Below are 12295 nucleotides of genomic sequence, written 5' to 3' on the forward strand. Positions count from 1 at the left end.
AAGAAGCAATTAATAATATGTATGCTATTATTTGGAAAAAATGATAAATTAGCAACAAACAAATCAGAAAATAACAATGGAACTAAATATTAAATTATTTCAAGGATTTGGTTTGTTTATTATTAGCATCTTTAAGACAACTGATGGAAAGAACAGAAATGAATGCATCTAAAAAGAAGTATCTGTAATCCTATTGCATGGCAGTTAAGCATTTGCCTGCCAAGAGAGATAAATGATGTTCTTGTGTGCACTTGAAACTTATAAATGGCTGCAGCAAGACGCAGGATGATAACAATTGTGCTAAAGGAATAGTTCAGAAAACCATAATAGCGATTTAGTTGCTTTTTGTTGTTAAAAAATATAGCGTTTGGGGCAATTTGAATACTATGCTGTGTCTGTGTCTTTGACATGTTTCTGTTCAAGTATATGTAGGCTATTTCAGCTCACTTACAAATTTCAGTCAATGAGAAGCATAAAGATGACCTTCCAAAATTCTGTTAGTTATTTCCCCCAATGTCTGCACACGATTAGTTCAGTTTTGTTGTTTAAAATTACTCCACCATGCCATTGTTGAGTCAATGCGGTGGAGAATTCTTCCTTTCCTGATGTGCCACACATTGCAAGCTCTCAGGATTTTCTTCAACAACCTCTGCATAATTGTTGAATATAGTTTCCCACTGCAGTGGGCTGCGGTATCAGGAAACCTTTAGCCATATGTACATGATGTAGTGCTACCTGTCACCCCCTCTGAGTGCTAGAGACCCATGAAGCCTATCCTGGAATGCAGTGCAGCCTACATGCTGCCATTCAAAATTCCCACCTTACCCAGTGTCTCCAAGCAAGGTCCCTTCTGAGTTCAATCCAAAACAACTGAATGAATGAGATGCAACATGTCAACAATTCGAATGTTTATTTTGTTTTAGGAAACCAGCTGTAAACAAAACGTATCTGTTGTTTTCCATGTTTATGAATCTGGCACTAAGAGACTGCATTAAGCAATGCCTTTTTAGGTTTAATACTTACACACGGTAATGTGTTACTGGCCTTAAGGACATCAATGATTAAGCTTTTACGCAGAGCTGTACGGTTTTGTATAGTTGGAAAACAACATGATTTTGAGATCACTACAAGCAAATAAAACTTTTATTCCTCCCAATTATTTACCTGCTTTTCAAAATTTTATAAATTTTTATGATACAATTTCTTCAGTCTATTAGGTATTCCAAAAAAGAGGCTAATATAGTCGTTATAAGAAACTCCACAAATGCAGTCAAGTGTTACCTTTTCACTATAATTAAAGTTTTCTTATGCGAGTAAATGAAACAAACAATCCAGCCCCACACAGGGAAAGCCAGCATTGCCTTGGGGGCAGCAGAACGCGGCACAGCACCGCCCGCCAAGGCCGCAAGATGCCGCAGACTGACTGCTGCAGCAGTCGCTTCCTGGCCAGCTGGCCGTGGCGGTCCGCAGAAAGGCACACTGCAGCGCTCTTGCCATACCTTCCGCGCTGGCATTGCATCAGTGTTAAATCCCCTGGCCACCAACTGCCATATACTTTTTGCTGGTTATGAAGAAACGTGGGGAGGGGACAAAAGGGAGACAGTGTGCCTGCAAGTGTGAGAGATCACTATTGCCTCACACTCCCTAAAAAATTTCTCCCCCAAATATTTATAAGCCAAGTCCCAACTTACTTCATCTGTCAGGTCCCTAAATCTGAAATCCCCTCGCCCTTCAAATGCACTAAATGAGTCAGGGTTTTTAGGGCAAACCCAGGGATACAAGAAGATCGAAAGTGCCTAATTCTTAGCTGCCAAATAAGTACCAAGTTTGGGGTGGAAGAGTTCACCTCTGCAGACCAGAGCGTACTACCCCCGGAGCGCTCCTAGTTTAGAGAGGCTTGGAGAGGAGAGGGCCTCCCGTTCCTGGAGTATCCCAATTCCCAGGGAAGGCCCTTCCCAGCGCTCGCGCTTCAGCGTGCGAGGAACCCCCACAAGCAATAGCTCACCCGACTGCATCCTTCAAAGCCCCAACCTCGGGGCGGGGCGCAGGGAGGTGGGAGGTGAGGGGTAGCACCGCCGGGAGGCTCCTGTCAGCGCCTCACGGTTTTCCCCCTGGCTCCTTGGCGCCCCCTGACGATGGGCTCCGCAGCAATTTGGCCAAGGGAGGCTGGATAGGCGGAAGCGCCGGGTGTCCGGGACGCTAGAGGCTCCCGGTCAATGCACCTGAGGACGGCGCGGACTGGCGGGCGGCCCCGCGGGAGGGCGCTGGGCTCTCAGGCCCGGGCGCAGCCCGCGGCCGCCGCCGAAACCGCCGCAGCCATGTCCGCGCGCCCGCGCTGCCGCAGCCCGGCTGTGATGTCATCAGCCGAGCCCCCGCCGCGGCGCCCCATTCCCGCCCCCAGCAGGCTGCCGCGGCTGCAGCCCGGGCGCCGCGTCCCCGCCCCGACCCACGTGCGCCCGGCTTCTGGGATGCTGAGGTCGGCTGCGGCCGCAGGACTATGCGCGGAGCCCGGGCGGTCGCGGCGGCGGCGCTGCTCCTCCCCACTCGCCGCGTCCCCGGCGGGGCTGCGCCCGGGGGCTGCGCACGGACGGGGGCGGGGGCGCCTGTGGAGGGAGGGGAGAGGATCCCAGTCGCCGAGTCGCAGCCTAGTCGCTGTCTGCTGAGTCATGGCAAGCGCTCCCCGCAGCCCTGGATCACTCGCGTAGCGCGGCTGGCGCGGGGTGCGCAGCCATTGGGCTGGGCGCGGGGCCGCGAGCGCCGGGCATGACGCGCTGAGCCGCGCTCACCCGTGCCCGCCGTCCCGGCGTGCGCCCCGCGCGGGTGCCTGTGCCGCCGCCCTCCAGCCCCGCCGTCGAGTCGCCCCCGCGTCGCCCGCACCATGATCGCCGCGGCTTTCCTCGTCTTGCTGAGACCCTACAGCATCCAATGTGCCCTCTTCCTCTTGTTGCTTCTGCTGGGCACCATCGCCACCATCGTCTTCTTCTGCTGCTGGCACCGCAAGCTCCAGAAAGGGAGGCATCCGATGAAATCGGTCTTCTCGGGTCGTTCGAGAAGCCGAGGTAAGACACGCCGCGACGGGTTTCTGCGGCTACCAGGAACATTTAAGCCGATTTGGAGAGTGAAGCGCGGCTCCCTCAGTTCTCCTCGGCTGCCCCTAGCCCCATCATTGCCCACTCCCCAGGCTGAGTACGTTTCTTTATTTAACGCCCCTTGCCCTTTTTGCCCTCACCTCCGCCCTCCAGTCTCCCAGGTTTGAATAACCACGGCGATGCAGAGGGCAGGGAGGGGAGAAACGAACTCAAATTTACAGTCAGTTTGCTAAAGCGTTAAGGGTAATTTGAGCGTAGTCCGGGGCTGCGGCAGCCTTGCCTTCACCCGTCCTTCGCTGGAGCGTAGGGGTAAGAAAGTAAGGCATGGAAAGTTCGGGACTCCCCAACTCCCCCAGAACTTTCATGCAAACTTCTCGCGGAGAAATCACCTAGAGACCGATGGCCCCAGGACTCCTCCTCCCTCCCCCAGGATGTCCCACCGAATTCCAGTCGTCTGAGATATGCTTTCCCGACCCTGGTCTCTCAGGTAAGTCATGAATCACTTACGTGAAGAACAAGGAGTTAAATGAAGTCTCATTTCTCTTTTCTCCCCAGATGCTGTTTTGAGATCGCACCACTTTCGTTCTGAGGTAATTTATTTAGCGCGCACGCTCAAGGTCAGAAGAAGTTCTCTTTCCTGAGTACCAATATTAATTATATGCGTGTTAAGAAACCAGTAGGACACTGAATGACGAGCATGCTGTCCCCTAGCCGAAAGTGGCATGTTTCTTTTTAAGCGATTCCATATTAGTGCCCAGCGAACGGTTTTAGCAAATTTGTGTAGTGGAGCCGTTGTACAAGAGGGGAAAAGGCAAACCCTAAAAGTGCTGCAGACCTTAAAAAACTTAGCCACAGGGTGGATGTCACTTGAGTTTACAGTTTGTATTTTGCTGGTGGAAGTGTTTTCTGGGTGCTCTCAGTTGATTCTGGTTGTTCACTGGGATAAACGAAGAGGTTAGTGCAGAACAGTTTGATCTATATGCATTTCAATTTCGATTTTCAAGTTTACATTTCTGTTCTCTCATAAAGCTCTCCATGTTTTAATGGGGACTATCTGATGATGTTTGCAAAGCGATGACGGTAGTGTGTGCTTAAATTAAATGCTCGTGCTAGTCTCTACTCCCGAAACGTGGACCATCCCTCTAGGGCAATTAACTCCTAATCACTGCACCCAGGAACCAGCTCCACTGAAGAAAGGCAAGCTCTCCCTGACCTAGGATTTCTTTAGGAGTTTTCAGGCCAACCTCCACTTATCCTAAAATAATTTCCCCTCTTTTTAGGAAAGTTACACGCCGCCAGGCTTGGAAGTTGCTGCTTGGTGCAGTTTACTCATGTCGGCAAAGACTTCATAGTTAAACGCCCTCCATTTACCTGCAGTTATCTTACCTTTCATTTCATTAATTAGATATTTTATGCCACCCTAGATGTTTTATTGGGTTCTAGTTGCTTAAAAACTTTAACTGTATTATTGCAATATCATTAAAATGTTGCATAAAGAGTAATTCTACTGCATATAGCCCTGGAGGGTGAGAACTCTATTCAATTTAGGATTCTTGAGAGGATAAGTTAACCAGTCAGGTAATCAGAGGTTCCATTCCTGGCTTTACATTAACTAGCTGTGTGATATGTCTCGGTGCCTCGGTTTACCCATCTGTAAGATAGAGCCATTAGTACCTTGCAGGGTTATAGGAAGGTGGAGGAAATTACAATAAACTGTGTAAAGAAGAATCCCACTTAGCGCATAATAAGTATTCAGTATTTGGTAGCTATCATTATATTTTGTAAAATTGAATTTTAAAGTGTATAAAAATAAATGATAATGTTTGCAAATTTTCAAGTCTTTATTAAATTAATTAATTCAAGTTTATGGAAAACATAAAAAACCGGGACTATTATAAAGCAACAGTTTTCGAATGTGAGATTAATTCAACAGAACAGCCCATTCAGATGTGATGAGAAGTAAATAATTGACAGAGTGCAAACACCAAAATACAGGATTTTGATTTTAAAAGGAGATAACCAGTTCCACACACATAAATGATAGAACCAGAATAATAATCCTGTTATGGATTATTATGCTAGCCATCAGATATTTCAGCTAAAGCACAAACGAAAAATGAGATACAACTATGTCTTGTTTAGTTATCTCTCAGTTGAATGTTTTTGTTCTGAGCTTGCATTTGGTTAGGAAAGCTGGGGGTAGTTGTTTAATGCCTTAACTCACTTCATAAGATTTCTGCCGGGCGCGGTGGCTCACGCCTGTAATCCCAGCACTTTGGGAGGCCGAGGCAGGCGGATCACAAGGTCAGGAGATCGAGACCGCAGTGAAACCCCGTCTCTACTAAAAATACAAAAAATTAGCCGGGCGTGGTGGCGGGCGCCTGTAGTCCCAGCTACTCAGGAGGCTGAGGCAGGAGAATGGCGTGAACCCGGGAGGCGGAGCTTGCAGTGAGCTGAGATCAGGCCACCGCACTCCAGCCTGGGCGACAGAGCCAGACTCCATCTCAAAAAAAAAAAAAGAAAAAAAAAGATTTCTGGTACAGTTTGACATCTTTGTGTGATATTTGCCTTGTTTACTAGACTGTGAGCTCTTTGAGGGCAGGACCATATATTTCTTGTTTAGGGCTGTATCCCCACTGTTTGGCTCAGTGCCTTGTATACAGTAGGTTATTAATAAATATTTATTGAATGAATGGATGAAAAAAAAATATCCTAGTGAGTGCTGGTTCCTGAAACTGGGCAAATAGAACTCAGAGTTGGGCGGAAAAGAAAAAACGCACATTCTCAGGACATTGCTCAGAATTCAGCATTTGCTAAATCTCAACTCTTACTGGATCTTTCCAGCCTTTTAAAAATTGCCCTGGAGTTTGTGCTAAAAATGTAAGTCACAAATTGAAACAAAATGGATTTGGTTTGATTTTTGTTTCTGAAAAATTTAAACGCATTATTAGTTTAATTTGTTTATGGGCTACCCATTGGCAAGCTGTTTTGATAAACCACTCAAAGAATGCTATTTTATACGTGAAAATTATGAGACTGTGTTGCAAAAGAATGTCATATTTCATTACTACATTGCTTACACAAATGAAATATTTTCCCTTAAGGAAAACATAGGGAATATTTTTCTTTTCTCTTTTCTATCAAGATGCCATTTTCTGCAAGACTGTCTCTTTGAGAAATACCTCTGAATTTACTTGGATTTAAACATGTTTTAAAAAATAGATTTTGTGTAGCATAATGAATATTCTTGTTGCTTTTTAGTAGTCGCTGCTGCAAAATAATTATCCAAGAAAATATTTTGATTTCTGACAAATCATAGTCATATTGAACTAAGAATTTAGTACTTTCTGTTTCTCCTTCCATTCTCAGTAAGTGGATAATTCACTTTCAGTGTTTCTACCGTGGTCAAAGGAGGAAAATGAGTTTAGGATCTGCTGACTCACTTTGAACCACGAAAAAGCTTTGGGCCAGCCCTTGTACAGATGAAGAAGTTCAGTGAGCACTTTGATGCTTTACTTGGCAGAAGGTATTACTTCTGGTACCCACATGCCCAGGAAGGAGTCCAATTGCACAGGAAGTTTTAGCCGGTTCCTTTTCAGGTAGTCAGAGAAATACTCCTAGAGAAAAGAATCGTGATACCAGAACTCAATTTGCTTTGGAGAAGTTCTGCAGTAGGGAAAAAAGCCACCTTCCTCATCCGAGGAGCTCCAGCTATTTTCTCCTCATTAAGTATATAATAAACACATTTCTTCAGTTTCTTCCTCATGAAGCTAGAAATAAATAATATGATGTTTATAAGATGTTTTGGAACCATAACTGCCAACCCTTTTTATTTTTACATGGTTGCAAACTTTACTAGCTTTTTAGTAGTCTTCTAAATGTTAATAAATAGCATATGAGAATGTGAAATTATTAATGCCGCTAGCAAGGCCTGAACAGCGTAACTTCAGTAATAGACAGAAATATGTGTTTTCTGTATCCTTATTAAACACTTATACAGTGTTTTTGTTCTTGTTGTTCTAAACAGCTAATGAAGAGAAGTGATTTCACATTGGTGTAGTAAGACAGTCTAGAAACCAAGTGTTCATTCTGGTTTCTAGAATCCTGTTATCTAAGAAGTGTACTTTTCCTGAGGATTTATAATGCTTTATGCTGTGTGTTTAAACAGTGATTACCTGTTACCTTAGATTCCTGTGGTGAAAGTCAGGCTGTGACAATCCTGATTTTAAGGAAATTTCAGAAAGTGATATGGGTAATTGAGGTACCATTAGATTATAAGAAAGGGTTTTGGGAGTACTTCAGTAGAATGGAGACTATTATAATGCCCTTTGAGAATATCCAGAGTGAATAGTGGTAAATAATCCCTATTCATGAGCTCAGTGGAATAAGGGAAGCCTTGTCTGACATAAGGAAGGAGAAGAGTGTGTTCTATATCTACCAGTTTTTGAGTAAATATCTCCATTTCCTGTTTCAGGCAAAGGAACCAAGAGTTAAGCAGTTCCCAAAGAGTCACATAACAAGATAAGGACTGAATAACACAAGAATTATCTGGCTACATATTATCTGTCCTGTGGTGTTGAATCATGCCACTCACAGCCCAGAGAATAATATGCCCAAAATTTTCGCTGAAGGAAATTGAGTTTTTAGTTGACATTTCTTACAATACTGAATTGGCAAATCATTTAGTTTTTTCCAGTGATTATGTAAGTTATCCTAAATGAAACAATGGTCCACCTAAGCCTTGTTGTCCTCATTATGTTCCTCAAGTGTCCCTGTACCAAATCACTGGAGAATGGCCAGCAAAATAACCACATTTCATAGCATCTCATTAAATTTTCATCTTTCATTAAGAATTACCTAATTTAGTAGATTAGGGAAAGTGATAGTTTATTATTGAGCAATCCTTTATAATTAGGTTATCTTTATAAATAAATTATTTGTCTCGAGTTACATTTTAGGTCTAAATTAATTTATACTAATTAAGTCAGCCATAAGTTGTAAGTGTGCACATGATGTAGTATTCATTGAGTGTCACCCAATTATTTTTCAAATAAACACATTTATTTTCTCTTTCTGTCCAAAGTACTATGCTCGACAATAGGGCTAACAAAGGGTTGGAGATGGAGCCCCTGCCCTTGACAGTTCCTTCTAGGTCACTCCCAATATCAGTGCTGAAATTTTATAGTTACTGTTTTTTTTCTGTTATGCTAACTGAACTGCTGTGCCATTTCCAACTATGAATCACAAATGTGATGAGAGCATCGGAAGCTGCTGTGTAAAAGTGTACAGCCAATACGTATGTAAAAAAGACAAATTAATCCTATTCACAGAGTTTATCATACCAGAGTCAACACTATCGTATAATTAACCCTGACTTTAGCTACTTGGTGACAAAACAGAAAAACAAAACAAAACAACAAAAACAAAAAACAAAAAAAACTCCCACTTTTTTTCATGCATCCAAGCCAATTAAATTCATCTAGATTAGAATTGAAACAAAATATTTTCCAGAGAAGTTTGCATCTTTATGTAATCTTAAGGCTCAAGAATGACTCTCTTTGAGATCTGGATGGCAAAATATAACTAGGGTAATAACAATAATTATTGGCATAATGTAAGGATTATAAGAATAGGAGTTCAAAATTCTGGTTTTGGGTTCTAGCTCTGCCACGAACTAACTGTGTCACCTTGGTCAAGTCTCTTTTGTCGTTGAGACTTGGGTTTTTGTATTTTGACTGGTAATGTGAGAATGATCTCTGAGCCCCTTCCAGAAGTAATAGGCCAAGTATCTACTACATACAAAGTGTCATGCTGTAAAGGCACCATGAAAACATGATTCCTGTCTTCTAGGTGCTTAAGGCAGGTAAATAAAAAAACATCATTAGGGTAAATACCAAGTAACAAATTATGTATAGAAAAGAAATGGTTGGAATAGTTCTGGTGAAATGGTTGCTTCTAGCTCAAGTGATTAGAGAAGCCTTCCAAGAGGAGTGATATTTATGCTGAAGCCTGAAGGTTGTATGGTAAGTACAGTAGTCCCCTCTTTGTGGTTTTGCTTTCCATGGTTTCAGTTACCCGTGGCCAACTGTTGTCTGAAAATGTTAAGTGGAAAATTACAGAAATAAATGATTCATGAGTTTGAAATTGCGTGCCATTCTCAGTAGCACGATGGAACCCTGAGCTGCCCTTCTCCAATCCCACTTTGTCCTTCCCAACATGTGAATCATCCCTTTGTCTAGCAAATCCATACTTTATACTCTGGCCATCTCAGTTATCAGGTTTACTGTCAACTGTATTGCCACGCTTGTGTTCAAATCACCCTTATTTTACTTAATAATGGCCCCATAGTGCAAGAGTAGTGATGCTGGCAATTCAGATATGCCAAAGAGAAGCCATAAAATGCTTCCTTAAAGTGAAAAGGTAAAACTTCTTGACTTAGTAAGGAAAGGAAAAAAATAATCGTATGCTGAAGCTTCTCAGATATGCCACAAGAATGAATCCTCTATCTGTGAAATTGTGAAGAAGGAAAAAGAAATTCATGATAGTTTTGCTGTCACACTTTAAACTCTAAAAGTTATGGCCATAGTGCATGATAAGTGCTTAGTTAAGATGGAAAAGACATTAAATATGTGGGTGGAAGACATGAATAGAAAACATATTCTGATTGATGGCAATGTGTTGCATCAGATTTACATAATTAAATAACACTTTATCATAGGTATGTATGTATAGGAAAAAAACATAGTATGTATAGGGTTTAGTACTATTCATGGTTTAAGGCATCCACTGGGGTCTTGGAATGGATCTGTGGTGGATAAGTGGGGCCTACTATACCTGAGTAGATTCAGAGAAAATGAGAGCAAAATCCCAGGTTGGTATAAGGGCTTGAGAATAGACAAGATTTAGGAAAGCACATGCCTGTTTTCAGGGCTTGTTGTACACCAGTATGGTTAAAGAGAGGGACTGTTGAGATCACGTAAAGGAATATAGAGCTGGAAGTATACATAGGTGTCAGCTACAATAGAAATGATTTGTGTATACTACATGACAGTTAACAAAAGGCTTTGACATAGCATTATTTTATTTGAACACTTTAGGAAGGCACCTGCTCTGAGTCCTCTTAAGAGAAGCAGGCTGGGTACAGTGGCTCACGCCTGTAATCCCAGAATTTTGGGAGGCCGAGGCGGGCCGATCACAAGGTCAGGAGATGGAGAACATCCTGGTCATCATGGTGAAACCCTGTCTCTACTAAAATACAAAAATTAGCTGGGCATGGTGGTGCATCCTGTAGTCCTAGCTACTCGGGAGGCTGACGCAGGGGAATCACTCGAACCTGGGAGGTGGAGGTTGCAGTGAGCCAAGACAGTGCCACTGCACTCTCGCCTGGCAACAGAGCAAGATTCTGTCTCAGGGAAAAAAAAAAAAAAAAAAAAAAAAAGAGGGAGCAAAAAAATCACCTTTTGATTTCTTTTCCAGCAACTATAACAAAACAACCCAATCACTGTTCTTTCACTGAGGGAGAACAAAGAGTTATGGCCTCTGCTGCAGAGGGCCTTGGAAAATGGCCAGTTGGGGGCCTTTCTGGTGACCCTGAGGCTGAGCTTTTGAAGGGTACCATGTTTTTGAGGTCCAAGGATCAGCATCATTGGGTTATATTCTGACTGCAGACACCATCTCTCCAGGGATTTATGGCAACCTGCTCATGTGTTTAGTGTGGTCATTACAAAGTTTAATACGAAGTATAAGAAATTTGCAGGTAATTCATTATGTAAAAAGACCTTTTTATTGACTGAAATACATTAAAGTTTTTAAAAGTATTTGAAATGTATGTAGCAACTTTTCAACTTCTTCCTTTAAAATTTCTCTCCTAATAATTATTCCTAAATGTTTACCCTCCTCTGAAGTCCTCAAGCCTACTCCCTCACCTTCAGCCAGTGACCTTTTATCTCCTGACTCACAAAGAATATTAATGCATCAAGTAATAGCTCCTTAAACTTATTGCACCTAAGAACTAACTGGCATCTTAGCCTTCCTTCCCAGTCCAGTGAAAAATTCATCTGTTGTCCACACTGATGCTTATGCTTATGTTGTGAATTCTTTTCTTCCCATCTCTTGGGGGATATTCTATTAGTCATCCCCTCCTTCTTTATCCTCAATCGCTCCTTCTCTGCTGGCTCCTTTCCTTTACCTATAAACATCATATGTGCTTACTATTGGAAATAATAGCAACAGCCCAGAACCTCCCTATGCCACCAACTCTTCTCTTGACAAGAAAAGTTTCCTGAAAAAGCTTCTTTGTTACCTTCTATTCCTCACCTCTCATTTATTCCTCAACTTAATTTAATCTGGCTTCTGCTGCTACTATTTAGAACAACTCACACTTAGCTCACCAATTACTTCCAAATTGATAAATTGATTATTTTAGTCTTTAATTTAGTTTATCTATCCAGTATTCAATACTATTGAATTGATTCCCTCTTGATATTTCCTTCCTGGTTTCTAGACAACACCCTCTAAATCCCCTGCCCCTTTCTGGCCCTGGCTTTCTCTGTTTTTGCACTGAATCCTCTTCCTACTTATAACTTGACATTCCCTGTCTTAGGCCTACTTAAAAGAAGAAAACAGCTTTATTGAGATATAATTTACATACCATACAGTTCATCCATTTAAGTGTATAATTAAGTGGTTTTTGGTATATTCACAAGGTTGTGCAACCATCATCACAATTTAATTTTAGAACATTTTCATCACCCCCAAAATAAACCTATACCCATTAGCAATTATTCCCTATTCCCCTCCCTCCTTAATCCTTTAACTCTAGGCAGCTACTAATCTTCTTTCTATCTTTTTTTATTTTTAAATATGGAATGCTTCACAAATTTGTGTTTCAGTGTTTCATCCTTGTGCAGGGGCCATGCTAATCTCTGTATCTTTCCAATTTTAATATATGTGCTGCCCAACCGAGCACTACTTTCTGGCAATAGATTTGCTGGGCCTCATTTTTGCCTATTCAGATTTTACTTGTGGGATCTCACCATACTGACTGTTTTAGTTTACCCCCATATCATGGTTACTCTGAAATCTATCAAATTTAGACCTCACTTTTGATCTCTAGGTTCAGAGTCACCTACTTTTTCCTCATTTTCCCATAGATGTCCCATTGGCATCTCAAACTGAACATGTCCAAAACTGAACTCATCAGTCCT

The 12295-nt window shown here is 42.3% G+C and overlaps 2 protein-coding genes and 1 non-coding gene across 55 annotated transcripts in view; 1 reads left to right on the top strand and 2 right to left on the bottom strand.

Moving 5' to 3' along the window:
* BEND6 (BEN domain containing 6) overlaps nucleotides 1-2332 on the bottom strand; it is a 74723-nt gene extending 72391 nt beyond the window's left edge. For all 47 annotated transcript variants that reach the window (XR_012433714.1, XR_012433717.1, XR_012433719.1 and 44 more), the window contains exon 1: nucleotides 2006-2332. The gene's annotated coding sequence lies outside the window, so the exon portion shown is untranslated. The remainder of the gene's footprint in view (nucleotides 1-2005) is intronic.
* A 126-nt stretch (nucleotides 2333-2458) lies between these two features.
* Nucleotides 2459-12295, top strand: part of DST (dystonin) — a 488729-nt gene continuing 478892 nt past the window's right edge. For 4 of the 7 annotated variants that reach the window (XM_065542902.1, XM_065542909.1, XM_005552661.4 and 1 more), the window contains exons 1-2: nucleotides 2459-3059; nucleotides 3645-3679. In XM_065542902.1, the coding sequence (XP_065398974.1) occupies nucleotides 2879-3059; nucleotides 3645-3679 (216 nt within the window). In that variant the 5' untranslated portion in view covers nucleotides 2459-2878. Of the gene's footprint in view, nucleotides 3060-3644; nucleotides 3707-12295 lie in introns of all 7 variants that reach the window. The other 3 variants (XM_005552656.4, XM_005552659.4, XM_005552672.4) reach the window with 1 other exon arrangement.
* Nucleotides 11948-12057, bottom strand: LOC123573154 (U6 spliceosomal RNA). The gene has a single exon (XR_006697902.1). It is a non-coding gene; the product is annotated as a U6 spliceosomal RNA (small nuclear RNA).

Source organism: Macaca fascicularis, chromosome 4 (assembly GCF_037993035.2).
Source record: "Macaca fascicularis isolate 582-1 chromosome 4, T2T-MFA8v1.1".
Taxonomy (NCBI): domain Eukaryota; kingdom Metazoa; phylum Chordata; class Mammalia; order Primates; family Cercopithecidae; genus Macaca; species Macaca fascicularis.